The following is a 21,258-nucleotide window of genomic DNA, read 5'->3' as shown; positions in this document are numbered from 1 at the left end:
CTTCTCAGGTGTTTTCTGCCTTCTGTAGTGTTACCTGTTTTCCAGAATTATGAAGAGATTCTCATAGAAATATATAATTTCTGTATCAGTCTGTGTTCTGGAGTACCTTAACTCTCCCACTCTGAGATAGAGAGCTGTTGCCATCATATACTGGCAACATGCTGTGTCATGTGTGTGGGCTGGGACGTGCCAATGGCCAGTCCAAGCATCTGAAATAGCAGAGGGTTCTGCTTACATCCCAACAGTGATTTCGTAGCAGGAAGCAGAGGGTCTGTGGCTCTCAGCAGGGCTGTGAAGGAGCATAAGGGGTGCTTGGAGGTGAAAATCCTGTTGGGTCAGTGCTGGAAGCTTAGAGGGTAGAGGGTAAGTCAAGTCTGGTGTGATGTTACCCCTTCTGCCCTTTAGAAGCAATTTATGATACACACTTTCTCCCAGATCATGTTGTCTTTAAGCCTACTATTTAGTGTGAAACATACTTGTTCTGAGGAGCTGCTGTGCTTGACTGATTTCTGGGCTGAGGGGAGCCCTGTGAAGTTTGCCAAAGGCAAGCACAAAGCCCAGGATCTGGGATGCCATGGGCACTGCAGCCAGCAGTTTCTAGCTGACGGAATAGAGAGTGGCTCTGTGGAAAAAAGACTGAGAGGTACCTTGTAGAGAGTAGTGGTGGTGTAGCAAAGGTTGCCAACTGTATATTGGGCTGAGTTAGCAAGAGTGTAGCTCAGACTCATCTGAGGTGCCCAGTTGGAGGACAAGAGGCAATAGGCACAAGTTCGAACATGAGAATTCTGTTCTAATATATGAAAAAAAAAAAAATCTAATGAGGGTAGTTAAACACAGGAAGAGGTTGCCCAGAGAAAATGTGGATGCTCTATCTTTGAAGAAACTAAAAATGTAACTGCACATGACCCTGAGCAGCCTGCACTAACTACACCTGTTTTGTGGAGCAGGTTGAACTTGATGATTCTGGGGGTCCTGCCCAACCTGAAGGTCTCACCTAATATTGTGTGCTAAAGTCTATGGCTCTATTTGTTGATGTTTTCATAAGTTTCGTGGCCATTGATAAAGTGAAATATTTGAGTGAACAAGACAACAAGTTTGATTTTCATAGGTCATTGCTACAAGGACAAAGTAAAGATTGTTAACTATGTAACTGGAGAAACAAAAATGTAGAGATACCTGTGCATGAGTTTCTAGATGATTTTAGAATTATTGTTTTATATAGTATGAATGAGAGATATATTTGTTGCTCATGTCCTGGAACACGTACTTACCTACACTGTACGCTTTGTAGATGTTAACTACCATGTGGTAATGAATTAATTAACCTAACACAAGAAGAGAGGAGTTGCCTTTCTTGACTTTCAGAATTCAAATTTTAAAATATACTTAGCCTGCTGAGGTGTACCAGCAGCTTTAACTTGACCGTAGTAGGGTTTAACGTACAGGGATAAAGTTGTGCAGTATTAGACTTTCAATTTCACTTGAGGTTTTTTTATTACAGTTTTGGACAGCATCTGATGCCTTTTGTATTTGTGCAGAACAGTATTTATCTCAGAGTGCCAAACTAGACTTGTGCCGCAATTTTTCTTTTGTTCCAGCACAGCAAAATTCAGCCTTATTTTACTGTGACTATACTTTTTTTTAAAAAAAATAATATTTCCCAAACTTTTGAATTTATAATGTTTTGTCTTTAAACATGCCTCTTGAATCTACAAAGCCATTTGCTCTTTTGGCTGATGGAAATGGATGCCACTAATAAGCAGCTGCTTTGTGAGACCTTCCTTGTGAAGCTTGGCCTGTTAGTTACCTCTGTTCTTTCACATCTGACCCACCGTTTCCTTCTACAGTAGCATGTTTGTTTGTGAATCACCAGGGAACTGTGAGTTGGCCAAGAAGCAGTTCTCACAGCCGTAGGTTGTGACACCTCCCTCACTCCAGCCGGTGTCCTGCAGGAAGGAAGAAGCTGTAACTCTATGGTCTTGAGATAAAATTTCTGACACTGCAGCTCATGTTGTCCAAATAAGCCATTTGTGGGGACTTGTCAATGCTAGAAACTGACATTCTTACAAAATATGCCATCTCAGAAAGAGAAGGGAGCTACTGAATGATGCATGCAGAGAGCCCTGTGTGTCCTTCTTAGCTCCACCAAAGGCAGGGCTACATTTTCACAGCTCAAAAGCAATGCTCTGAGGTGGTTTTGAGGAGAAACCAGTAGTAAGCATCACAGCAGTGTTACCAGCAAAAATACCAAGTGCTTTCCTTTCATGTCACGGTATTTCCAAATACTGTCTTGCCAGGGGTGTGAGCTGTGAATGAGTATTATGTACCATAAAATCCTAGTAGTTTCCTGGATTAGACCCAATTAGCCTTTGTTTAGATAATTCAGAGTTTGAATGGCTTCCTCTCCGGAAGCCCTGAGACTGAAGCGCTAAGGCGGCACACCTCTGCTGAGCTGCCTGTTTGCCCTGAAAGCCTTGCAGAAGGTAATCACAACTTCACAAATATGGGTGAATGGCAGATCATGTCTTGGAAGAGGAGGTGTTATTCACAGGACTTCTCAGTTTATTAAGAGATTGGAATGAGAGCCTTGATTTCATGCAGTGCCTTTTCTGTGATGGTACGCGAGTTTGAAGCCTGGAATTTGAACTTCACACAGCTCCATGAAGTTTTCAGGGGTTGCAGAGGTGAGAAAGGGCTACACCATTTTAGGACAAGTTTTAAGTTCCAAGTGTTTTAGTATGTTCAGTATTTCCAAATAAAGTGGTCTGTAACAGGCCTGTAGTGTTTATCTGATGCCCCTTACTTTATGAGTAGGTGTCTGGCTACTGAGGAAGAGCTGGGTGGGTTCTGTTAGGTCTCGGAAAAGGGCTTTTCATGTTAAACCACTCAAATACAAAACATAGCAATCTTGTGTATAAAGACTCATTCCAGTCTTAAGGAAATAACTTGAGGAACAAATGAGCCTTGGACATCTGTTTTGCCTTTTTTTTTTTTTTCTTTCCAGTACAATTTCCGTAGTAGAAAAGTACACACATGGCTGTGCATATGTTGTTTAATCTCTTAAATTGCAATTATGATTAAAAAATTATGAAGGAAGTTATGACTAGGAGAGTAAGGCAGAGAGGGAGTTAGGCATATGGGATATTTAGTGTGAGCATGGTAAGACCCAGGTCTTCCCAGGTTGCCCAGGGAAGCTGTGGTAGCCCCATCCCTGGAAGTGTTCAAGGACAGTGTTGGATGGGGCTCTAAGCAACATGGTCTAGTGGGAGGTGTCCCTGCCCATGCAGGGGGGGTTGGAACTAGATGATCTTTAAGGTCCCTTCCAGCTCAAACCATTCTATGATAAACCAATATTCTTCTCGTTCAGGGAATAGATTTCATTTGTTGTTCCCCCTAAGCCTGCAAGAGATTATATCAAAGGAACATGCTTCATCCATAATGATTATATCACCTTTTTTCTGCTCCTCAGGGAGCTGAAGATAGTGGAAGGAGGAGGTTTGCTTCCCTCAAAAGCCTGGCGAATAAGTTCTAGCAAACAGCAAAAGCAAGGGGGTGGGAAAAGCATACACCAGGGAATCTAGAGATGCTCTGTCATTGCTCATGACACAAGTGGCTGTTTGAATTGCTGGGATATGTGGATTTGTCCTTTCTTTAAAAATTGTTTGTTCTCATGCCTCCTTTGGCAGTGTCAGGCGGCTATTTCTCTTCAAGTAAGATGCAGGATTGTGCAGAACAATAAAAAAAGTTTACTTGGCTGAGCTTCAGGTTGAACACCTTGCACTTGACTAATCAGCTGTTTTGTCATGGTTTAAGCCCAACACAACAACAAAGGAACAGCCCCATGGCCACTCACTCAGCTTACACACACACACACTCTGGGATAAGGAGGACAAAGCTCATGGGTTGAGACAAAGGACAAGGTCCTTCACCGATTAAGGTCCCAGGCAAAACAGACTCAGCTTGGGGAAAAAACAATAATTTAATTTCACACTAATCAAACACACACAGGACACAGACAACACAAAGAGCAGTGCTTACATACATTACCCCCACCCCTCCTTTCTTTCCGGGCCCAAATCACTTTGTTCCCTGTTTCTCTCCCTCCTTCCCCCCAGCGGTACAGGGGGACAGGGGATGGGGTTTAGAGTCAGTTCACAGGCTGGTGGTTCTTGCCGTGCCATCCTCTTCAGGAAGAAAGATTCCTTGCAGTTCTTCCGTGCTTCCCCACGGGGTCCCTCCCATGGGAGAGAGTCCTCCACAAACCTCTCCTTCGTGAGTCCTTCCCACAAGATCCAGAGCTGCTCCAGCCTGGGCTTCCACAGAGTCACGGGCTGCTTCAGGAACAAACTCCCCTAGCACCGGGGTCTTCCAAAGCTGCACAATCCACTGGCAGCAAATCCTCTGGCCACAAAATCCAAATCCAGTGGCCAAGTTCACCCCTCCTGGCGCCTTCAGGGAATGTTCCTTCACGTTCCTCCATGAGTGCAGGGGGACAGCTGTCATCTCACCATGGGTTGCAGGGAAACTTCTGCTAGGGCACCTTCTTCCCCTTCTTCTTCACCAACCACCAGCACTGCTCTCCTTCCCCAGCACTGCTCTTCTCCCCCCAAGTCCTTCTCTGCTCAGGTGTTATAGCTGTTCTTTCATGTTAATCACTGAGGTACATCTATTGTCCCTCTAATGGCTCTTTGGCTGGGTTTGGAGCAGGAGGAGCTTCTCAGCTTTTCACAGGAGCCACTCCTGGTGCCCTTCCCCCATACCAAAAAACCCACCAAACCAAACCAGAACATGTTTGAGTAAAGTTACATTATTTGTTTCCCAACATATTATCTTCTAAGTCCAGTCTTAACAGATTTGATATGATTTGAAGTATTGTCTTCAGTGGGGGAAAAATGCTTATTTTTTAATTATTTTGCAGGTGGCTTCAGGTGAATGCAATGAAGATACTGAGGTTTACAACATTACCCTTAGCACTGGGGATGAGCTCACTTTAATGGGGCAAGCAGAAATCCTTTATGCAAAATCTTCTAAGGAGAAGTCACGACTCAACACCATCTTCAAAAAAATCGGGAAACTTAATTCAATCAGTAAGCTAGGCAGAGGCAAAATGCCCTGCCTCATCTGCATGAACCACAGGACCAATGAAAGCATCAGTCTCCCCTTCCAGTGTAAGGGCAAGTTTAGCACCCGCAGCCCACTGGAGGTGCAGATGCAAGAAGGTGAGCACACAATTCGCAATATAGTAGAAAAAACCAGGCTGCCTGTTAACGTGACTGTGCCGAGTCCTACGCCGAGAAACCCTTATGACCTGCATTTTATCCGTGAAGGGCATAGGTACAAGTTTGTCAACATTCAAACCAAGACTGTGGTGGTTTGTTGCGTGCTTCGTGGCAACAAAATCATTCCCATGCATTTTCCCTTGCACTTGACACTTCCAAAATTTACTCTACCTGACAGCCTGGTGAAGGGGGAGCTGTGGCATGAATCCCTCATCCAGCACTGGTTCAATATTTGCCAAGAACAGTTTGATATAGATGAGTATTCCCGTGCCGTGCGAGATGTGAAAACTGACTGGAATGAAGACTGCAAGAGCCCAAAGAAGAGCCGATGCACGGGGCACAGCCACGTGCCCAACTCGCTCAGCTACGCGCGGGACGAGCTCACACAGTCCTTCCACCGGCTCTCGGTCTGTGTCTATGGAAACAACTTGCATGGGAACAGTGAGGTGAACCTCCACGGCTGCAGGGACTTGTGTAACGAGTGGGCCCTGTTTTCTCACGATGCTCTTCAGTACCAGGAGTCTGGTGACAGTAGCAGCGATTACCTTTTTCCTGAAGTTACTGAAGAATCGATGTTTCTGCCAACAAAACCAGAACTTCCTTATGAAGAGTTGTGGTTGGACCAAGGGTCTGGAAAGGCTTGTGACCAGCCTCTCACTCGCTCGCTAAGCGAGAAGAACAAATGTGGCAACTACAGAGATTCTTTCCGATCAAAGTGTGGTAACGCATCTCTTCCTGTGCCTGCGACTATCGGAGCAACCACAAAGTCTTCAGATGTTTCCCTACCTCCACCTCCAGTGCCTCCCAAATCAGAAGCAGTAAGTCAGAGTTACTGATGTTGTTTTGTTTCTTTTTCAGGTGACGGAGAGTTTGCTTGGAGGTTTTCCTAGGGAAGACTTTGGGGCAGGGGTGGGGTGCATATGGAGGGCAAGGAAACAATGAAACTTTGGGATGTACAACTTCAACTAGTTTCCTACCAAGTGTAAGTCACGTTCTAAAAATCACCAAAGTACAGTTAATATAACTGGTCTAGTAGCTTAATCCTGATACTTTCAGGTGATACTTATTGGGGGTTTTTTGCTCACACAAACAAGGTCTAAGAATTGCTAGCTCACTTCCTTCTCTTCCTTTCCACTTCATCTCTCACGTAGTCTCTATGTTTTTTCTTATTTTCTGTGGTGGAAGTGTGTGGGGTATGACCCCACTTGGAGCTGCCTTGGAAACTCTTACTGTGTGTGTTTTCAATTAACAGGCCCTGATAATGAGGACAGCTAGAATTTTTATAGATTTGAAGTGCTTGTTAACAAGAGATTGTTTTCTCTGTTAAGAGTCTATGGCAAATTTTGAAGAACATTAAGTGTCATTGACCTCAAGGAAACTATCAAGCAAGACTTGAACTAATCACTCTCTACTGCTTATTGAAAGAAAACACATTTAAATAGGAGCTCTGAAGAGTTGATAAATGATCCTTCTAGAGGTCTCAACTTTAAGCACACCATGTTTCATGTCCTAAAGTTTCTAATGAAAACTCATGGGAGGAATCACTTCTCCAAACCTGAAATGGCATGGAGCCTTCAGAGGCGAAAATACAAATTATCAATAGGAGCTTATGTGGACTGGGTGGAAAATCCAAGAAATACAAGGTCTCTTGACACAGTCCTAAACATTACTTTTTAAAAATCGTGAAGGAAAAAAGAAAACTTCACCCAGGAAAGTGTATTTAGGAATCTTTAGCAGAATTTAAGTGATACATTTTTATGTCACATAATTTAACAAATTTATTTTGGGGAGGTTTTGCTGAAATTTACATAAAGAACATTCTATTTGCAAGTCCAATGATAGTTCCAAGAGGATGGCTGCACAGTAAGAGACTAAGAGGAAGACCGAACTGCAGCAAACTGTGGCAATCCCATCCCTTTCCTGTTCCCATCTTACAGTCCATCCATAGCCTTTCCATCATGAATCATAGAATAATAGAATGGTTTGGGTTGGAAGGGACCTCATCTAGTTCCAACCCCCCTACCATGGGCAGAGACACCTCCCACTAGACCAGGTTGCTCAATGTCTCATCCAGCCTGTCCTTAAACACTTTCAGGCCCGAGGCATCCACAGCTCCTCTGGGCAACCTCTTCAGTGTCTCACCACCCTCATAGTGGAAAATTTCTTCCTAATGTCTAACCTAAATCTGCCCTCTTCCAGTTCAAAGCCATTGCCCCTTGTCCTCTTGGCTAGACACCCTTGTAAAAAGTCCCTCCCCAGCTTTCCTGTAGGCCCCTTCAGGTACTGGAAGGCAGCTATAAGGTCTCCCCAGAGCCTTCTCTTCTCCAGGCTGAGCCAGGTCGCAGTTGGATTGAAACATAAGTTGTGGTTATTTGTGCTAGGTTAGCCTGCAGTGGGTTGCTGTGGGGATCCCCCTGGCCAGGCTGTGCAGCTTCTGGGGCAGCTGGGCAAGGAGAGGAGGGGAGGAGAACACCAGTGCAGGCATGAAATGCACAGCTCCAACCTTTCGACTGTGCCGCCAGAACTTCCCCAAAAAGCAGCTGCAGCAGCTTCAGCAAAGACAGGAAAGTTAAGACATTACGTCTTCTTAGCAAAGAGTGTTTAAGTGAAATGTCTAAGTGCAGGAACCCAAGAGCAGTTCCTTGCCTCCAAGGTCAGGTACACACTGACGCTTTGTCCAGACTCTTTTGGACAAGTGCCCAGCATCAACATACCAGGATGAGGTTCCCTGGCAGCCTACGCTGATGTAAACTAGCGTGGGGCTAGTCTCACCCTCCTCCCTCCTTCTCTTTTCCCAGCCACATGGTCCTGGCTCTTCTTTTGTGCTGGCTCTGGCACTCTTGCGCCTGGGCAGGCAGCCAGGTCTGGATCTGGAAAATTATTAGCTTCCTGCTGATTTCTGTGAGCTGAACTGCTTCAGCGCGGGGTCAAAGGAGCTCTGGAGCCAGCACCAGGGAGCGGGAGGAGGGTGAGGGGGCGGTGGGGGAGGAAGGCTGCCCCAGCAGCGGGGTGAGGGCGGCCCTCCTCCCCCCAGGTCATGCCTGAGGCATCCGTGATGAGATGCTGAGAAAGCTGTGGAGCACCTGCTCAGCATCGGTGTGCACCTTCACACTTGGGGAAATCTCCTGGCTTAGCAGCTTCCTTATGGGGGCAGCAGGGTGGCTTTTGGGGTAGATATGTATGTTGCCTCTTAAGGACATTTTGAAAAGTGTGGAGTTTTGTCATGTGTGTCTTACATTACTGAGGTAATGTGTGAGTTCTGTCAGCAGTTTTGGTATTGCTCTCTAGCTGTGCAGAAGTGATTTCTGGTAAAGTTATTAATTTGTATTTAGAGATGGACAGGGGTCCTAACCCCGTAAGAAGTATAACAAATTAAAAGAGGCTGCATCTGCATAGGTGACAATAATTTAGGCTTGCTTTTGTGGCTTCCTGGAACAGCTTTGGAATGACTATCAGTGATTTACCGAGTTCATCAGTGGGCTGGGGCTGAGGAGGTATTTGCTTGGTTTCCGTGTAGGATATTTATAGAATAAGTAGATCTCAGGAGCTGCTGATGAACATGCAGTTTAGTCATCACTTCCTCTAGAATGATACTCCATAACGTTTCTGTATAAAGGTTGACTGGCAATTGTATTTTTTGCATGGACTATATTTAAAATGTGTGTACAGGAGCTGTTTGTAAGAGAGAGAAAAGGACATTCAGATGTTTCAGAAGTGGCTTTGATTTTCTTCTCACCAGCAGGATGAAGCATTCTGATACATAGTGCTTATTTTCTAAATACCTTTCAGAAAATCAAGGTAGCATGAAGGCAGAAGGGAAAGGGGGAGAAATTACCTCAGAATTAAGGCCTGTAAATTAGAAATTGCTTCAGTCCCTGAACACTCATTTGCATAAAATCAGAGTCTCTTTTCCTGATTGATTTAAAGCCCGTCCCTGATGGAGTGTGTCGGAAGTTCAGGCTCCTGTCAGCAAGGAGTGTTGAACTGCTTTGTGTTACGCTTGTGGTTGTGCAGGCGACGGGGTGGGTTTTATCCAGACGGCCTCAGAAGTGGTCGCTGTGATGGTCGCTGTGATGGGTAGCTGCAGTGCCTGGATTCAGGAGTGACACCCCAGGGCCCAGAGGCTGCTGACAGGGCTTGGGCCAGCACTGAGGAAAAGGAGCTGAGGTCTTAAAATGCACCTCATGCCATTGGAAAAGGGTGACCATCCCTGGGTCATGGGAAGGAGTGCTGGAGCATAGGATTGCTCAGGCATTCAGTACTTTATCTGTATCTCCCAGCCACATGGCATCGAGTGCTTCTGGGCCAAAGAGTATTTCTTTGTAACAGCAGCAGCCCTTGCAGTCCTTGTGTCACACCACAGCTGTTCCCCTCCTCTCAAGCAGGTATTTCATTGCTGTCCACTTGGACCTAGTGCGGGTAGCTCTCTTCTGAAGTTTCCCTTTGTCAGTTTGATCTGCAAAATCTCTCCCTTTTATTCCTCTGCTTGGTTTCCTGAGGGCTATGTCTGGCAGCTGTAATCACGGTCTTGTGACAGGCATCAACTGGGACTGCAAACTGGTATTATTTATGTCCTCGTTCTGAGCTGCAATCTAGGTCAGCAAGGGAGCTTGGCATAGTTCTGCCAGAACCTCTGAGTGCCAGCAGACTTCCCAGGAAAGAATCCCTTTAACCCCTTGTCTGTCTGCCGTGCTCTAAGAGCTCCCCTGAATGGTCTCTCTAACCCCATGGGTACATATTCAATAGCATGCAGTATTAACTTTGTCTAGTCTGACTTGGGGAAAAAAATAAAGTCCTTAGGCATCCTTGGGGCACAGCACTAAAATGGTTGAAGAGTTTTATGCCTGAATTCAATAACAAACATGAATAAAATTGATTCTTTCTCTTTTTCTTTTTTTTTTTTTTTCTCTTGAAAGAGCAAATAAGAACCCTCAGAGCAAGATTTATTTCAGTGTTTTATGCTGCCGGGCATTTCCTGTAATTTTGAGTTGTTTTGAATTAGGGAAAAAATGTGCTACAATGTCTTCGTCTTCAATTTTCCATTTCACAAAAGTACTAAATGGGTTGTTGCCTTTTGAAAGCACTGAAGTGGATTGCAAAAGGTTCCACATTTATTTTGTTTTTAAATAAATTAAATCACTTTAATTGCTAATTATGTGTTGCAGAACTGCTAAGATAACTTTTAGTTCAGCAGTGTTGTTAAATTTAAAAATAAGCAATAACTTTCAAACACAAGAAGAATTTCCCTTTTCTGGTGAATCTTCAGACACCGAGAACATAGAGGTCTTCTCCTGCCCAGGGGAAGGTGGTGAGTCCTTAGAAATCCTACCTGGCAGCCTAATTCTTGGTAGCTTTGTTCATCTCTAGCCCTCCTAAATAAAGTTGCTCTCCCAAATATGTGTGGATGAGATCAAGGTCTAGATTCCATCATTTTTCTTTCTGTGGGGATGGATCCTAGTATTTTGCTCCTACCTAGGTAGGTCAGACCAAGTTTCAGATAAGCAGTGCTAAAGTCATGGGTTTTAAGCTGCAAAGTTGGCTGACTGCAAAAGGAAGGCCTGTTGGCTGGGTGTGCTGTTTGAACAGGTTCTTCTGCCCACACCTTCCAACTTATCCATTTTGTAATTAACTTTATCTTGGACTGCTTTGGCCTCTACGAAAGGACTGAAGCTCTGGGTTTGAATCCCAGCATCTGGTAAACACGAGATACGTGTACTGTTCCTGGGGGAGGAAGGCTGGGAATTATCCTCGAGCTGGATGGCTGAGTATCACTGGTGAAATAAGTCAGGAAATATCAAAGTCTGTTGAGATCTTTTCATTACGTAAGCTTGGTTTATTGCATCTAAATAAGCAACGCTAATTAAGTTTAAGCCTAATTAATTGCTCCTTACAAAATGTAAAATATCTGGAACAGTCTGTGTGGTGGTGTGTGTTACGGTAATGTTCTTTTACATTGTTCCATTGCTGCTACTTTTTCAATTAGTGGATATCAAACCACTGAAAAGCACTCAAAAAAAGGTTGCTAGTAGCTCTGTTGGTAGCAAGGCGTTCCTTTGGGCTTCATTATGACAGTCACATACCCTTGCAAATGTATATACTTAGCGTAATTTTTCTCTTCTCCTCCCTTTTTAATTATTTCCTTTCACAGAATAAGGCAGAACCAGATGTGTTTCATCTGGTTGAGAGCGCTGTTGCCCAGATTTATTTGCTGTTTACTTACGTGTTCTTCTTTTGTACAGGTGAAAGAGGAATGCAGGCTGCTGAATGCTCCCCCTGTCCCACCACGGAGTTCAAAGCCGTCCTCCACCAGTCCTTCCATCCCGCCTCGCACAGTCAAACCTGCACGACAGCAGACCCGCTCTCCTAGCCCTACTCTGTCCTACTACTCTTCGGGACTGCACAACATGTATGTGTTCAAGATGTGAGAGCCCCATGCTAGCACTTTTTGAGGAAGTTCAATTTAGTAGTATTCTTTTTGAAGGCACTTGTTTATAAAGGCATGGTTCCACGTAAGAGTTGCTGGCTTTTTGTGAAATGGCCTAACCTGATAAGTTATTTTTTAAGATTCAAGAGGAAGCAAAGCTCCAGGGGAAACTAGCATAGATCCTGACATAGCAATTTCTGTTAAACACTTGCACAAATTGCCATAGGTAATCTCACTGTAAGGTGGCTGAATGGAAAAGCCCATACAGCTCTGTAGAATTCTTGAAAAGCTTGAATCTTCAGACCAGAACATCTCACGGCTAGTTTTTGGATGGGATTTCCATGCTACATCCATGCAGTGCCGCCAGCTTTGATAAGTGGGGGCACAAAAGGGGTGTGCTAATCCAGAAATGTGTTGTGCCAACTATATGGGGACCTACGGAGTGGGTGTGATGGAGAACAGAGAGGCCAGCAGACACCTGTGAGTGCAAAGTGAGGTGTAGCAGAAGGGGGCCAGACAGCTTCCAGATCAAACCCACTTCAGCACAGACCTGGCTCACAAACTGGAAATACCTCTCAGGCTAGTTTAAAGTTGACAGTAGATTTTTGAATTATGTGGCTGCATACATTTTCCTAGCAATGCAGTGTTCTTTCTTTGGCTTTAGAAAGCATATACACCTTTTGAAGTCTCACCTGCTTTTTGACTTGAGCATCTTGTTGCCATTACTTTTGGTATCCCTTCAATGCCAAGATACTATCTGTCTGGATATTACAAATTGATCTGAAACACCACGGAAATCATTCCAGCCTAGATGCAATTGGTATGGTAACTTAGGCTGGAATTGCCTTTCTAAGCCATATTGCACATTTGCAGCTTAGTGTTGTGTATCTGGCAACGATCACTCCAGATCAAGGCTGCTCGATTGTTTTTATGAAAGCCTGTTGGGTAGTTCTGTCAAGATCTACTCCACAGGAGGCACAAGACCTCCCAGCATTTGAGGCCCACCAAATGCTGCTTTCTCTCTTTGTAGCTGAGAATACATCTGTCTCCCAAGAAATGAGGAAAACAGTGAGCAGTGAAGTTTCTCAGGAAGGCAGGTGGTATTATTTGCCTCGAACTTCACAATATTTGCATGAAATTCATCTCCAGCTTGGGTCCAGACTAGATATCTCCCATCTTGATAGAACTGACCTAGTGCTGCAGAGAAAGCTGCTAGGAAATTGCCAAGGTGTGGAGTCGTAACCAGATTGCTGGCAAAGTTGCTTTTTAAATCTTGACATTTATTGGTGGTCTTATTTTCTGGATTGTGCAGGGTTGCAGCCAATACTTTAATCACAAGTAAAAACCAAATGATTTGTCCTTATTTTCTTGTAAGAATGCTGATGCCTGACTTCACCTGTGCTTGGGGATTCTCTTGCATCCTTTGGCACTGAGTCCCAGTGAGTTAGTTTTGGTGGAGGACGAGTAAGGGAGCAGTTTGAGAATGTTTCTTTATCAGTTTTCAGTAATTCCATTGATCTTTTAAATCATTAAATGTTCCCATTTCTAAGATTGAATTTGTGAACTGAGACAGGAACAATCAGTTTAATTCCTCTGTATGGATAGTTGTTAATGACATCTCACTGACTGTCTTCTCTGAATTAAACAGCCCAAATGGCTAGATTTGTGAAAAATGCTTTGTGCTGTGAGCTTCACAGCAGTTGGCCTTTAAACAGCCAGAAATGACCAGCTGGCAGCGTATTCTTTTTGAGGAGAAAGAAAAAAAAAATCTGCTATTGTAAATACCCAACTGCTTTAACTTGCAGACTTGCACTAGTGGCATAAACAGGAAGGAAGAAATGTTTGGAGAGCATGGAGTGAAGAGCAAGGGATGGTTACACAGAGAGGGAAACTGCATCTCTTGGGGCTGAGTTTCATCACTCGTTTTCTAGGGACATAGATTAGGGCTGCTTTTGTACATCTGCACTTTGTGTTAGAGCTGGGCCAGTCCAGGTTGGCTTCTTCTCTGACTCACTGTAAGTGCACACGAAACTATTTTTTATGTCAATCCATTCAAAACTCTGCTGGTTTTTTGAAAGCCACTGCCCTCCTCAACGAATTTTGACTGAGCTGTCGTAGAAAGACTACCCAGTTTGTTTCTTGAGTAGTTAGTTTCCCGAAGAGACAGGTGATTAATTGAAGGAATTTTAATTGTTTTTCTGGTGTTCTGGCTTAATTGGCCAGAATTCCAGCGATCAGCCCAGTCCTTCAGACTGTCTGAAAGCATGTGGCATAAAAGCAGCAAACATGTACTTTTGAGAACAGATTACATGCTTTTGTTGGCACCTCTGTCTCTCAGGAACACCTGGATATCAGTTTCCTTGGACAGGCTGAGCTTAGCTTATGACCTGGAAGTAGGTCAGGGTAACTTTAGGTGCCTTTGAAGAGCAAGTGTTTCCCATCATAGCTTTTTAAGGGTGTGGACACACAAGTTACTGTGGGGTAAGCTTGAAGCCTGAGATACACATACAGCTACATCTGCTTCCCCTTCCAGGTAAAACTCTTCCTTTGGCAGTAAGCATTCACATCTTCCATGTTATTGAATGTGCACTGGTGCAGTTTTTGCACCAGTGACCAATGGGGAAGAGATTCCCATGCCATAACAAATGAAAATGTTGGCTCCAAAAGGGCTTTTGATCGTCTCTAAATGTCAGTCAAGCTTGAGTCCACTGCAGTGGTGACTTGGCTCTGTTATGAGCTTTTGCATACTATGACACATCTGTGGTATATAAATACAAAATACAGGATTAGAACATCATCTATTATGTGTGAGGCTTTTCCATGGTTGGCCCCCTCAGGAATTCAGCAGTGAAAAAACTGGGTATTGGAGAGATGACACAGAACTGAATTGAGATGTCTACTTTTTTACAAGCTTGAAAAACCAAGGCATAAGGCTTTTGATTTATCAGCATTTTGTCAGGCTTGTAGAAGCAGAAGAACTGTTAATGCATGGTGTTAATTCAAATCTGAAAAGTTTGGCTTGAGGAAGGAAGATTCTTTTCCTTGTGACAGCCACCCTCTGACTCTGTCAGATGATTTATGAATTTCTTCAAATGCCACATTTTTTTGTACTAATGACATCCTTTCTGCTTTATTCCTTAAGCAACGTCACAGAAAGTGACAACACCAACCCAACTGAGAGCACCCCTGTTTCCTGCTACCCTTGTAACATGACGAAAACCGAATCCAAAGAGCTTGAGAGCACGATGCCTTTGGGAAGCTCCTCAGCTGAAGTTCTGCCTTCACGGTTATCTTGGCCAAACCATTTTTCAGGAAGTGCTGAAGGCCAGAATAGGAGTGATTTCCTGCTAGATCCAAGCAGGAGCTACAGTTACCCCAGACAGAAGACTCCAGGTACACCAAAGAGAAACTGTCCAGCACCTTTGACTTTTGACTTTGAAGGGTGTGAGCTCCCAGCAGGGTACTCCCCACTGACCCCAACAGAGTTCACAAACACCATTTCTAGCTGTCCAAAGTCAGCAAGTTACTCCCTAGACTGCACTGATGAGAAAACTCTGGGAGTCAGCAACACAAAGCAGAGCCATTCGTGTCCTGCCTTACCTCCTCGGGCACCAAAGTCAAATGAAGAGAAAACTGTTACAGACATGTGTCCCTTGCCCCTGAAAATAGATGGTGCTGAGGAGGAGTCAAAATCTGGTTCTCCAGACCTTTTGGAAGATCAATATCTCATTAAAAAGGGCATGCAGGATACATTCTCTGTGTCTTACCCCTTCTCATCTCCCCTCCACCTCCAATTAGCACCAAGATCTTGTGGGGATGGCTCTCCCTGGCAGCCACCCACCGACCTTTCTGGACTCTCAATAGAGGAAGTGTCTAAATCGCTGAGGTTTATTGGTCTGTCAGAAGATGTCATATCATTTTTTGTTACAGAGAAGATTGATGGCAATTTACTGGTTCAGCTTACAGAAGAAATCCTGTCAGAAGACTTTAAGCTAAGCAAATTGCAGGTTAAGAAAATACTACAGTTCATTAATGGCTGGCGGCCCAAGATGTGATGCCAGCTAGTTATTAGTGAAACTGTACTAGATGTGCTCGGTGCACTTCAGCTAATACATCACTTCCTGTTTTTTGCACTAAAAGCCCTTCCTGTAAATAGTAGTAGAAAAATTCTCACTATGCAGATAAACATTATTGAGTGGGAACGGATTACTATTTTTTTTTTGTATGTCAATAATAAAGGTAGAGAACCTGCAGAGGTGTGCCTTGTGCATCCCTGAACATTCAACAGCTGCTAAAAACTGGACACTAAGGGAACTTTGTAGTCTGTTAAGACTTAGTCATATTTATTACTGAACAATTTGATGCTGAAAGACACACATCAATCCAGTTTACATTTTTCTGTTAGCTGAAAAAAAAAAAATATGTATTTCTTATGGGATTATTTCTGTTCAAATAATATTTGGCAACATGCTGTGACTTTCTTCCGTTTCTGTTAACCAAAAGCATGTTCAGATATACAAAAACATTGTTTTGACACTACATCTGAAAATGTTAAGAATTGCTGTGAAGTGCCACTAATACACTAATCTTGCAGCATATTTTTATTAACAGTATCTTCCTTACTACCTGTAATGTGGATACATTTTCTATGTTACTTTGAGCAAAAAGAGTTAAATGGTTTTAAAATAGAGTCTTGCTCAGCGCATCGCCCAGAGGGGAGGGAGAAAGGGGATTTTCCTACTGAGCCACTCTGCCCTGGCCAATTAAAAGTTTATGACCTGTAGATTTCAAAAGTTGCTTTTGTAGTCAGATGGCTGGAATAAGTAGCATGATTGCTGCTCATGCAGCTTTCTCATGGGAAAGGCAGTTTAGTGCACAGACTTTTCTCTGGGCAGACCCTGCCTGCCACAGTAGCCTGCTAGCACAGCCCTTGCAGTATCCTTGCTCTGGTGAAAGGCAACCCCTTGTGTTTCCTCTGCTGCTGGTACAACCATCTGAAAATGCACTCAATGTGCAATCCTATTCCTGCAGTCGGATCTGTGTGGGAAGTTGATAGTACTCCTGTAGGATGCCTTTGAAATAAAACATTAGCGAGGTGGGAACAGAAACAGCACATGGCACGCTGGTGAGCAGGGGGCCAAGTGAGGGTTTGGGCCATGCCTTGAGAAATGCTTGTGATGTTGAAGTTCACCTGTCTGGTTTGCAGTAGGCTAGGAGGATGTGGGTGTCAAAGTGGGAGGGACTGTAGCATCCTAAGATGTGCTAATTCAGTCGCCCAGCTGCAGAAACTCAATAGGTGTCACACAAGTAGCAGTCAAAAGGGAGCACAGTGATGGGAAAGGGGCATTAGTCTGCCCCCCAGAGACCTTTCAAATATAACTGCTCAGAAGGTTAGAAATAGGATTCACTTTTTACAATCTATTGCTGATTTCCTGTAGCTGGCAGAGCTCTCTAAAATGTGTCTAAATAACCCTAGGATCCCCCGCCTGTGTTGTACTGAATACAAGGATTTGTGAAGATTCCTCAGGAAACAGTCTGTGGTGTCCATCCCCAGCAAGTATGCATGCCCAGCATCCTCAGGTAGTCAGCCAGGGATACTGGAGCAGCTTTGCCTTCACCTGCTGCTGAGCCAGAGCCCTGGCCAGGGTAGCACCATCACCTGCCTTTCTTACCTTTTTGAAGTACAAAAAAATATCTCTCTCTCCATTGTGGGGAAGGTAGTGGGGACATCAAGAGAAAAAACAGAGCAAGAACAAAACTGGGAGGCTGATTTTGCCTGTTTTCTTAACTATATTGACTCATTTAAAATAATTTTTTGCAAATGGAGTTTTCTTTTGCCTGGGCAAATTCCATGTCATGTCTCCATGATGTATCATCAGGCAAGATGCATCATTTGTCTTTCAATAATGCAAACCACCAGTTCCCAACCAGAGAGCAAAGCCCAATTGATGTGGGTACAAGAAAGCAGTGAGCCAAAAAAGATCCCAGTAGAAAAACCCCAAGAGTTCATAATCCTACTCTTTTTCTTAATGTATTGACTTTTAGCAACAGATCAATAGCTTTCTCCGGATGCTTTTTAATTAGTTCCTCAAATATTTTAGCTGCGAGTAAGACTAAATCAAGTTCAAGTACTGCACAGATGTGTATGATTGTTGGTAGGCATGTGCAAGTTGAAGTCAATTACATTTTAACCCTCACTATGTCAAATGAACTTTCAGATTTGAAAGGGCCAAGTTTTAAATACGGGGTACTTCACTGTATTTTGCTTGGCTTGTTAATTCCAGGTATAAAAAGTAGAATCTCTTTCTGTTTCTCTCAAAAAAATAAGAGATTGCAGACTTGATGATATTAACATTTGAATATTGCTAATGTCCTGGGATATTAACATCCCCAAGAAATTATTGGGGTTTTGACTACAGATAGACACCTGTTCTGTTACCTCTGCTTGCCTGCTGGGAATGTTTTTTCTTGCAAGTAGCCTGGTGGGATTTTCATTCATGAGTGTGCTGAATTAACATCATATATGCATAGACCAAAATTCAGTTGGCTTGCTGAAAGGCCTCAAAAATGCACAGATTTCAGAAGCAGACCTGTGTGCAAAAATACAGCCAAAACCTCTACTGCAAACTTGCTATCGATGTCGTTCCAGTTGTCTTGTTCTGGCTTGGCAATGCTTGCTTATTTTTATGCATAGTATGGCAGAATTCGACCTTTTCCTTTGCCCTTAGCTGCTCATTACCTTAATTTTCCAAGCCTTTTTTAGCAATTTAGGTGTTCCTAACCTTTGTGTTGTGTGAATTATATGGCTGAAGCCGTGAGGTACCTGCTATGATACCCAAGCTGGACTGAAGCATCTGCTCTAGTGAAATCAGGAGAGTGATGAGCAAACCAGGCAGCTGGAGTGCGGTGGCTCAGCCCCTCCACTGTTATGTAGGTAGCCAGGCTATGGCAGTGCTGGTGCCCTTAGGATCTAATTGATTTGCTTTCCTCTTGAGCTTCACTGCTGTTGTGTTAGGGGGTCAGGACTGTCCTGGGTGCTGTAGAAGGCAGTCTGAACAGGGCAGACTGATATGAACATGTCTGTCTCACAGGAAACCCCTGGCAACAAAGGAATGGTGGCACCTTTGAAATGTGGCAGGAGTAGAGGAGTCCTTCAGGCCTTAGCAGAGAACCACGCAGTCCCTTTGGAAGGATGGAGTGTAAAACCTTGGAGACTTAAATCTGTAAAAGGTTACAAAATGCTGCACTGCCTACAGTACTTTGAGATGGGCAGTTACTTTAATATTCATGCTGTGATTAAGAAGTATCTGAAAGCTCTGGGGAATACCCCTGTGATACAAACTTCTTACCACCTACTGTGAGTTGAAGGAGACAGTGCTCAGTGTTTGACTTGCAAAGCAAGCAGCGCTGGGGCACAGGCACTCTCTGGTAGGAGTTGCTTACTGCTGAACTGTTCATGTGGGTTCTTGCCTGGTTTGGTGCAGCCCAGTCAGCCTGTGCAGTGGGTGACTCCAGTCAGCTGCCAGGCACAGCTCAGAGGTTCACAATGGGGGAAACCAGTCTCGTTTTGGAGAATAATGGCCATCAGCCATGTTGATGCCAGCTGTGTTGGCTGTTCTTGGAGCCTGAGAGCAGGCTCTGGCCCATTTAGTCTACTGAGAGAGATGTAGCCATTGAGTTTGGACAACACCTCCTGCTTTTTGGAGGCAATCTACTAAAATAGGCCAGCGCTAACCTTGGACTTCTTTCCTCAGATTAAATATGTGTAAGGCCTCTAGTGCTTACTTAGTTACCAGTGTCTGAAGTTGTGTGTTATCCTTGGGGTGTTTGTTTGTCTGGGAGTTTTAGTAGCAAGAAATCTGGCATGTCATTCTGGATGGAGCTCTTTGTCCTGCACCAGGAAACAAATCCTTTCTATGCAACAGTCGCAAGGCGGAACAAAGATTGATGCTGCCTTCAGTGGTGAAGGCTGGATTCTAGCACGGGGGCTTTCCTAGAGATGGACATGGAAATGGCCAAGGGGATGGATGGGGAGGAAACTTGAGGGGAAATACCAGTTTCCTTGAAATGCTCGTGTCTAGGATTAAGATTTTGTTTTGTATTGCTGCCTGGCTGGTTAACCAAAGCTGCATTGAAATCAACTCAAATTGCACATTTGTGTTCTTATTCTTGCTGTATTGTAAAACTGCCTAGGGCCAGAAGCTTAGAGACAGAAAACATTTGGTCCATCCAGAATTTGAAGAAAAATGTATTTTGAAGTGTTCTTTGCAGCTAGAAGCAAGAGTCTGAAGTAACTGTGTATTGCACAGTTTTTTTCCAGTACAGCAGTTTCACTTCCACTTTAATTGACTTTATTCCACAACAACATCTTCAAGAGAAACAGCAATAAGTAGTGATGCTATCTCACAACACACTGTGTTTCAAATCTCTCCATGAATACTTGCAGTGTTTTACCCTATGTTTTCTTCTTGAATCAACTCCTTGGTTTTCTCCCCTCTAAATCAAGTGTGCTGGCACCAGCTTCTTGCATGCTGCCCAGCAGGGTGGCTGCCTGCAATGCAGGTCAGCAAAGTCCTGCCTGCAGGCCAGGCAGGAGATACACCATGCTACTTAAAAGCTGAACACCAGCTCTATGGAAAAGGACCAGGGCTTATCCCAGCTCTCCTGGCTCCTCTTTTTGATGTTTTGAAATGGCAGCATTCCCATGTACGAGCTGGAAGGTACGAATTAAATCTTAATTGAAGCGAAGGATCAGCCATTTTTATTTGTGGTTTTTGAGACAGCAGGGCAGTAGGGAAAAGCAGGCCCTTTGTTGAGACCTAGCAATAAATGACTCTTCATTTGTTCTGTCTTGAACTCCTGATAGTCTGGGAGTTATTCAGACTGTGTCATTTCTGTGTGTGATAACCAAATTTTCAGTGTGAAAATTTGCAGATTGTTTATCTTGACTTGGACAATCTTCTGAATTATATTAAAAATATCTGTTAGTTCTTAGCTCTTTAGGTTCACTTTGGGTAGGTCAAAAAAGTAACACTTGGGAAAATAAAGAGAAAGCCCTAAAACTTTGGCTTAGTACATTTCCGTTATAAAACGAAGCATGGTTTTTGTGGAATTCTGTGCTGTTTTGGGCTTTTGTGTAAAAGACTGATGGCAGATTATTATTTAAAGCAGGTGCAAATAAATATCCCTGTAATGTATATGAACAAATTTAAACCATGTATTGTAAGTATATAAACTGTATATTAAAGATACTATTTTCATGATACTTCAAATGTGTACAGAATTTGTTGTACTAAATCGGTTGGATTTGCATGTATTATATAAAATGGTTGGCTTTCATTTAGTAATTTCACTGACTTATCATTTGTCTCATCTCAGTATAATTTAGAAATAAGCACTTCTCAAACAGCAAATTCACAAAGTAGGATTGGGATAATTGAGGGGAGCAATCAGGCTTCTGCATTTAACCTCTCAAGACACATTACTTTTCCCTGTCTTGTAATTTTGCTTGTTCCCCTTCAGCAAGAGTATCGAGCTGTGTGTTCCCTAAAGAAT

At 43.6% G+C, this 21,258-nt stretch overlaps 1 protein-coding gene across 2 annotated transcripts in view; it reads left to right on the top strand.

Moving 5' to 3' along the window:
• GAREM1 (GRB2 associated regulator of MAPK1 subtype 1) overlaps positions 1-20,968 on the top strand; it is a 106,103-nt gene extending 85,135 nt beyond the window's left edge. For both annotated transcript variants that reach the window (XM_051609721.1, XM_051609722.1), the window contains 3 exons: positions 4,919-6,097; positions 11,519-11,685; positions 14,846-20,968. In XM_051609721.1, the coding sequence (XP_051465681.1) occupies positions 4,919-6,097; positions 11,519-11,685; positions 14,846-15,758 (2,259 nt within the window). In that variant the 3' untranslated portion in view covers positions 15,759-20,968. The remainder of the gene's footprint in view (positions 1-4,918; positions 6,098-11,518; positions 11,686-14,845) is intronic.
• The last annotated feature ends 290 nt before the right edge of the window (positions 20,969-21,258 follow it).

Source organism: Apus apus, chromosome 2 (assembly GCF_020740795.1).
Source record: "Apus apus isolate bApuApu2 chromosome 2, bApuApu2.pri.cur, whole genome shotgun sequence".
In the NCBI taxonomy this organism is placed as follows: Eukaryota; Metazoa; Chordata; class Aves; order Apodiformes; family Apodidae; genus Apus; species Apus apus.
The sequence above is the reverse complement of the archived record's forward strand: the minus strand, read 5'-3'. Positions and strand labels throughout refer to the sequence as shown.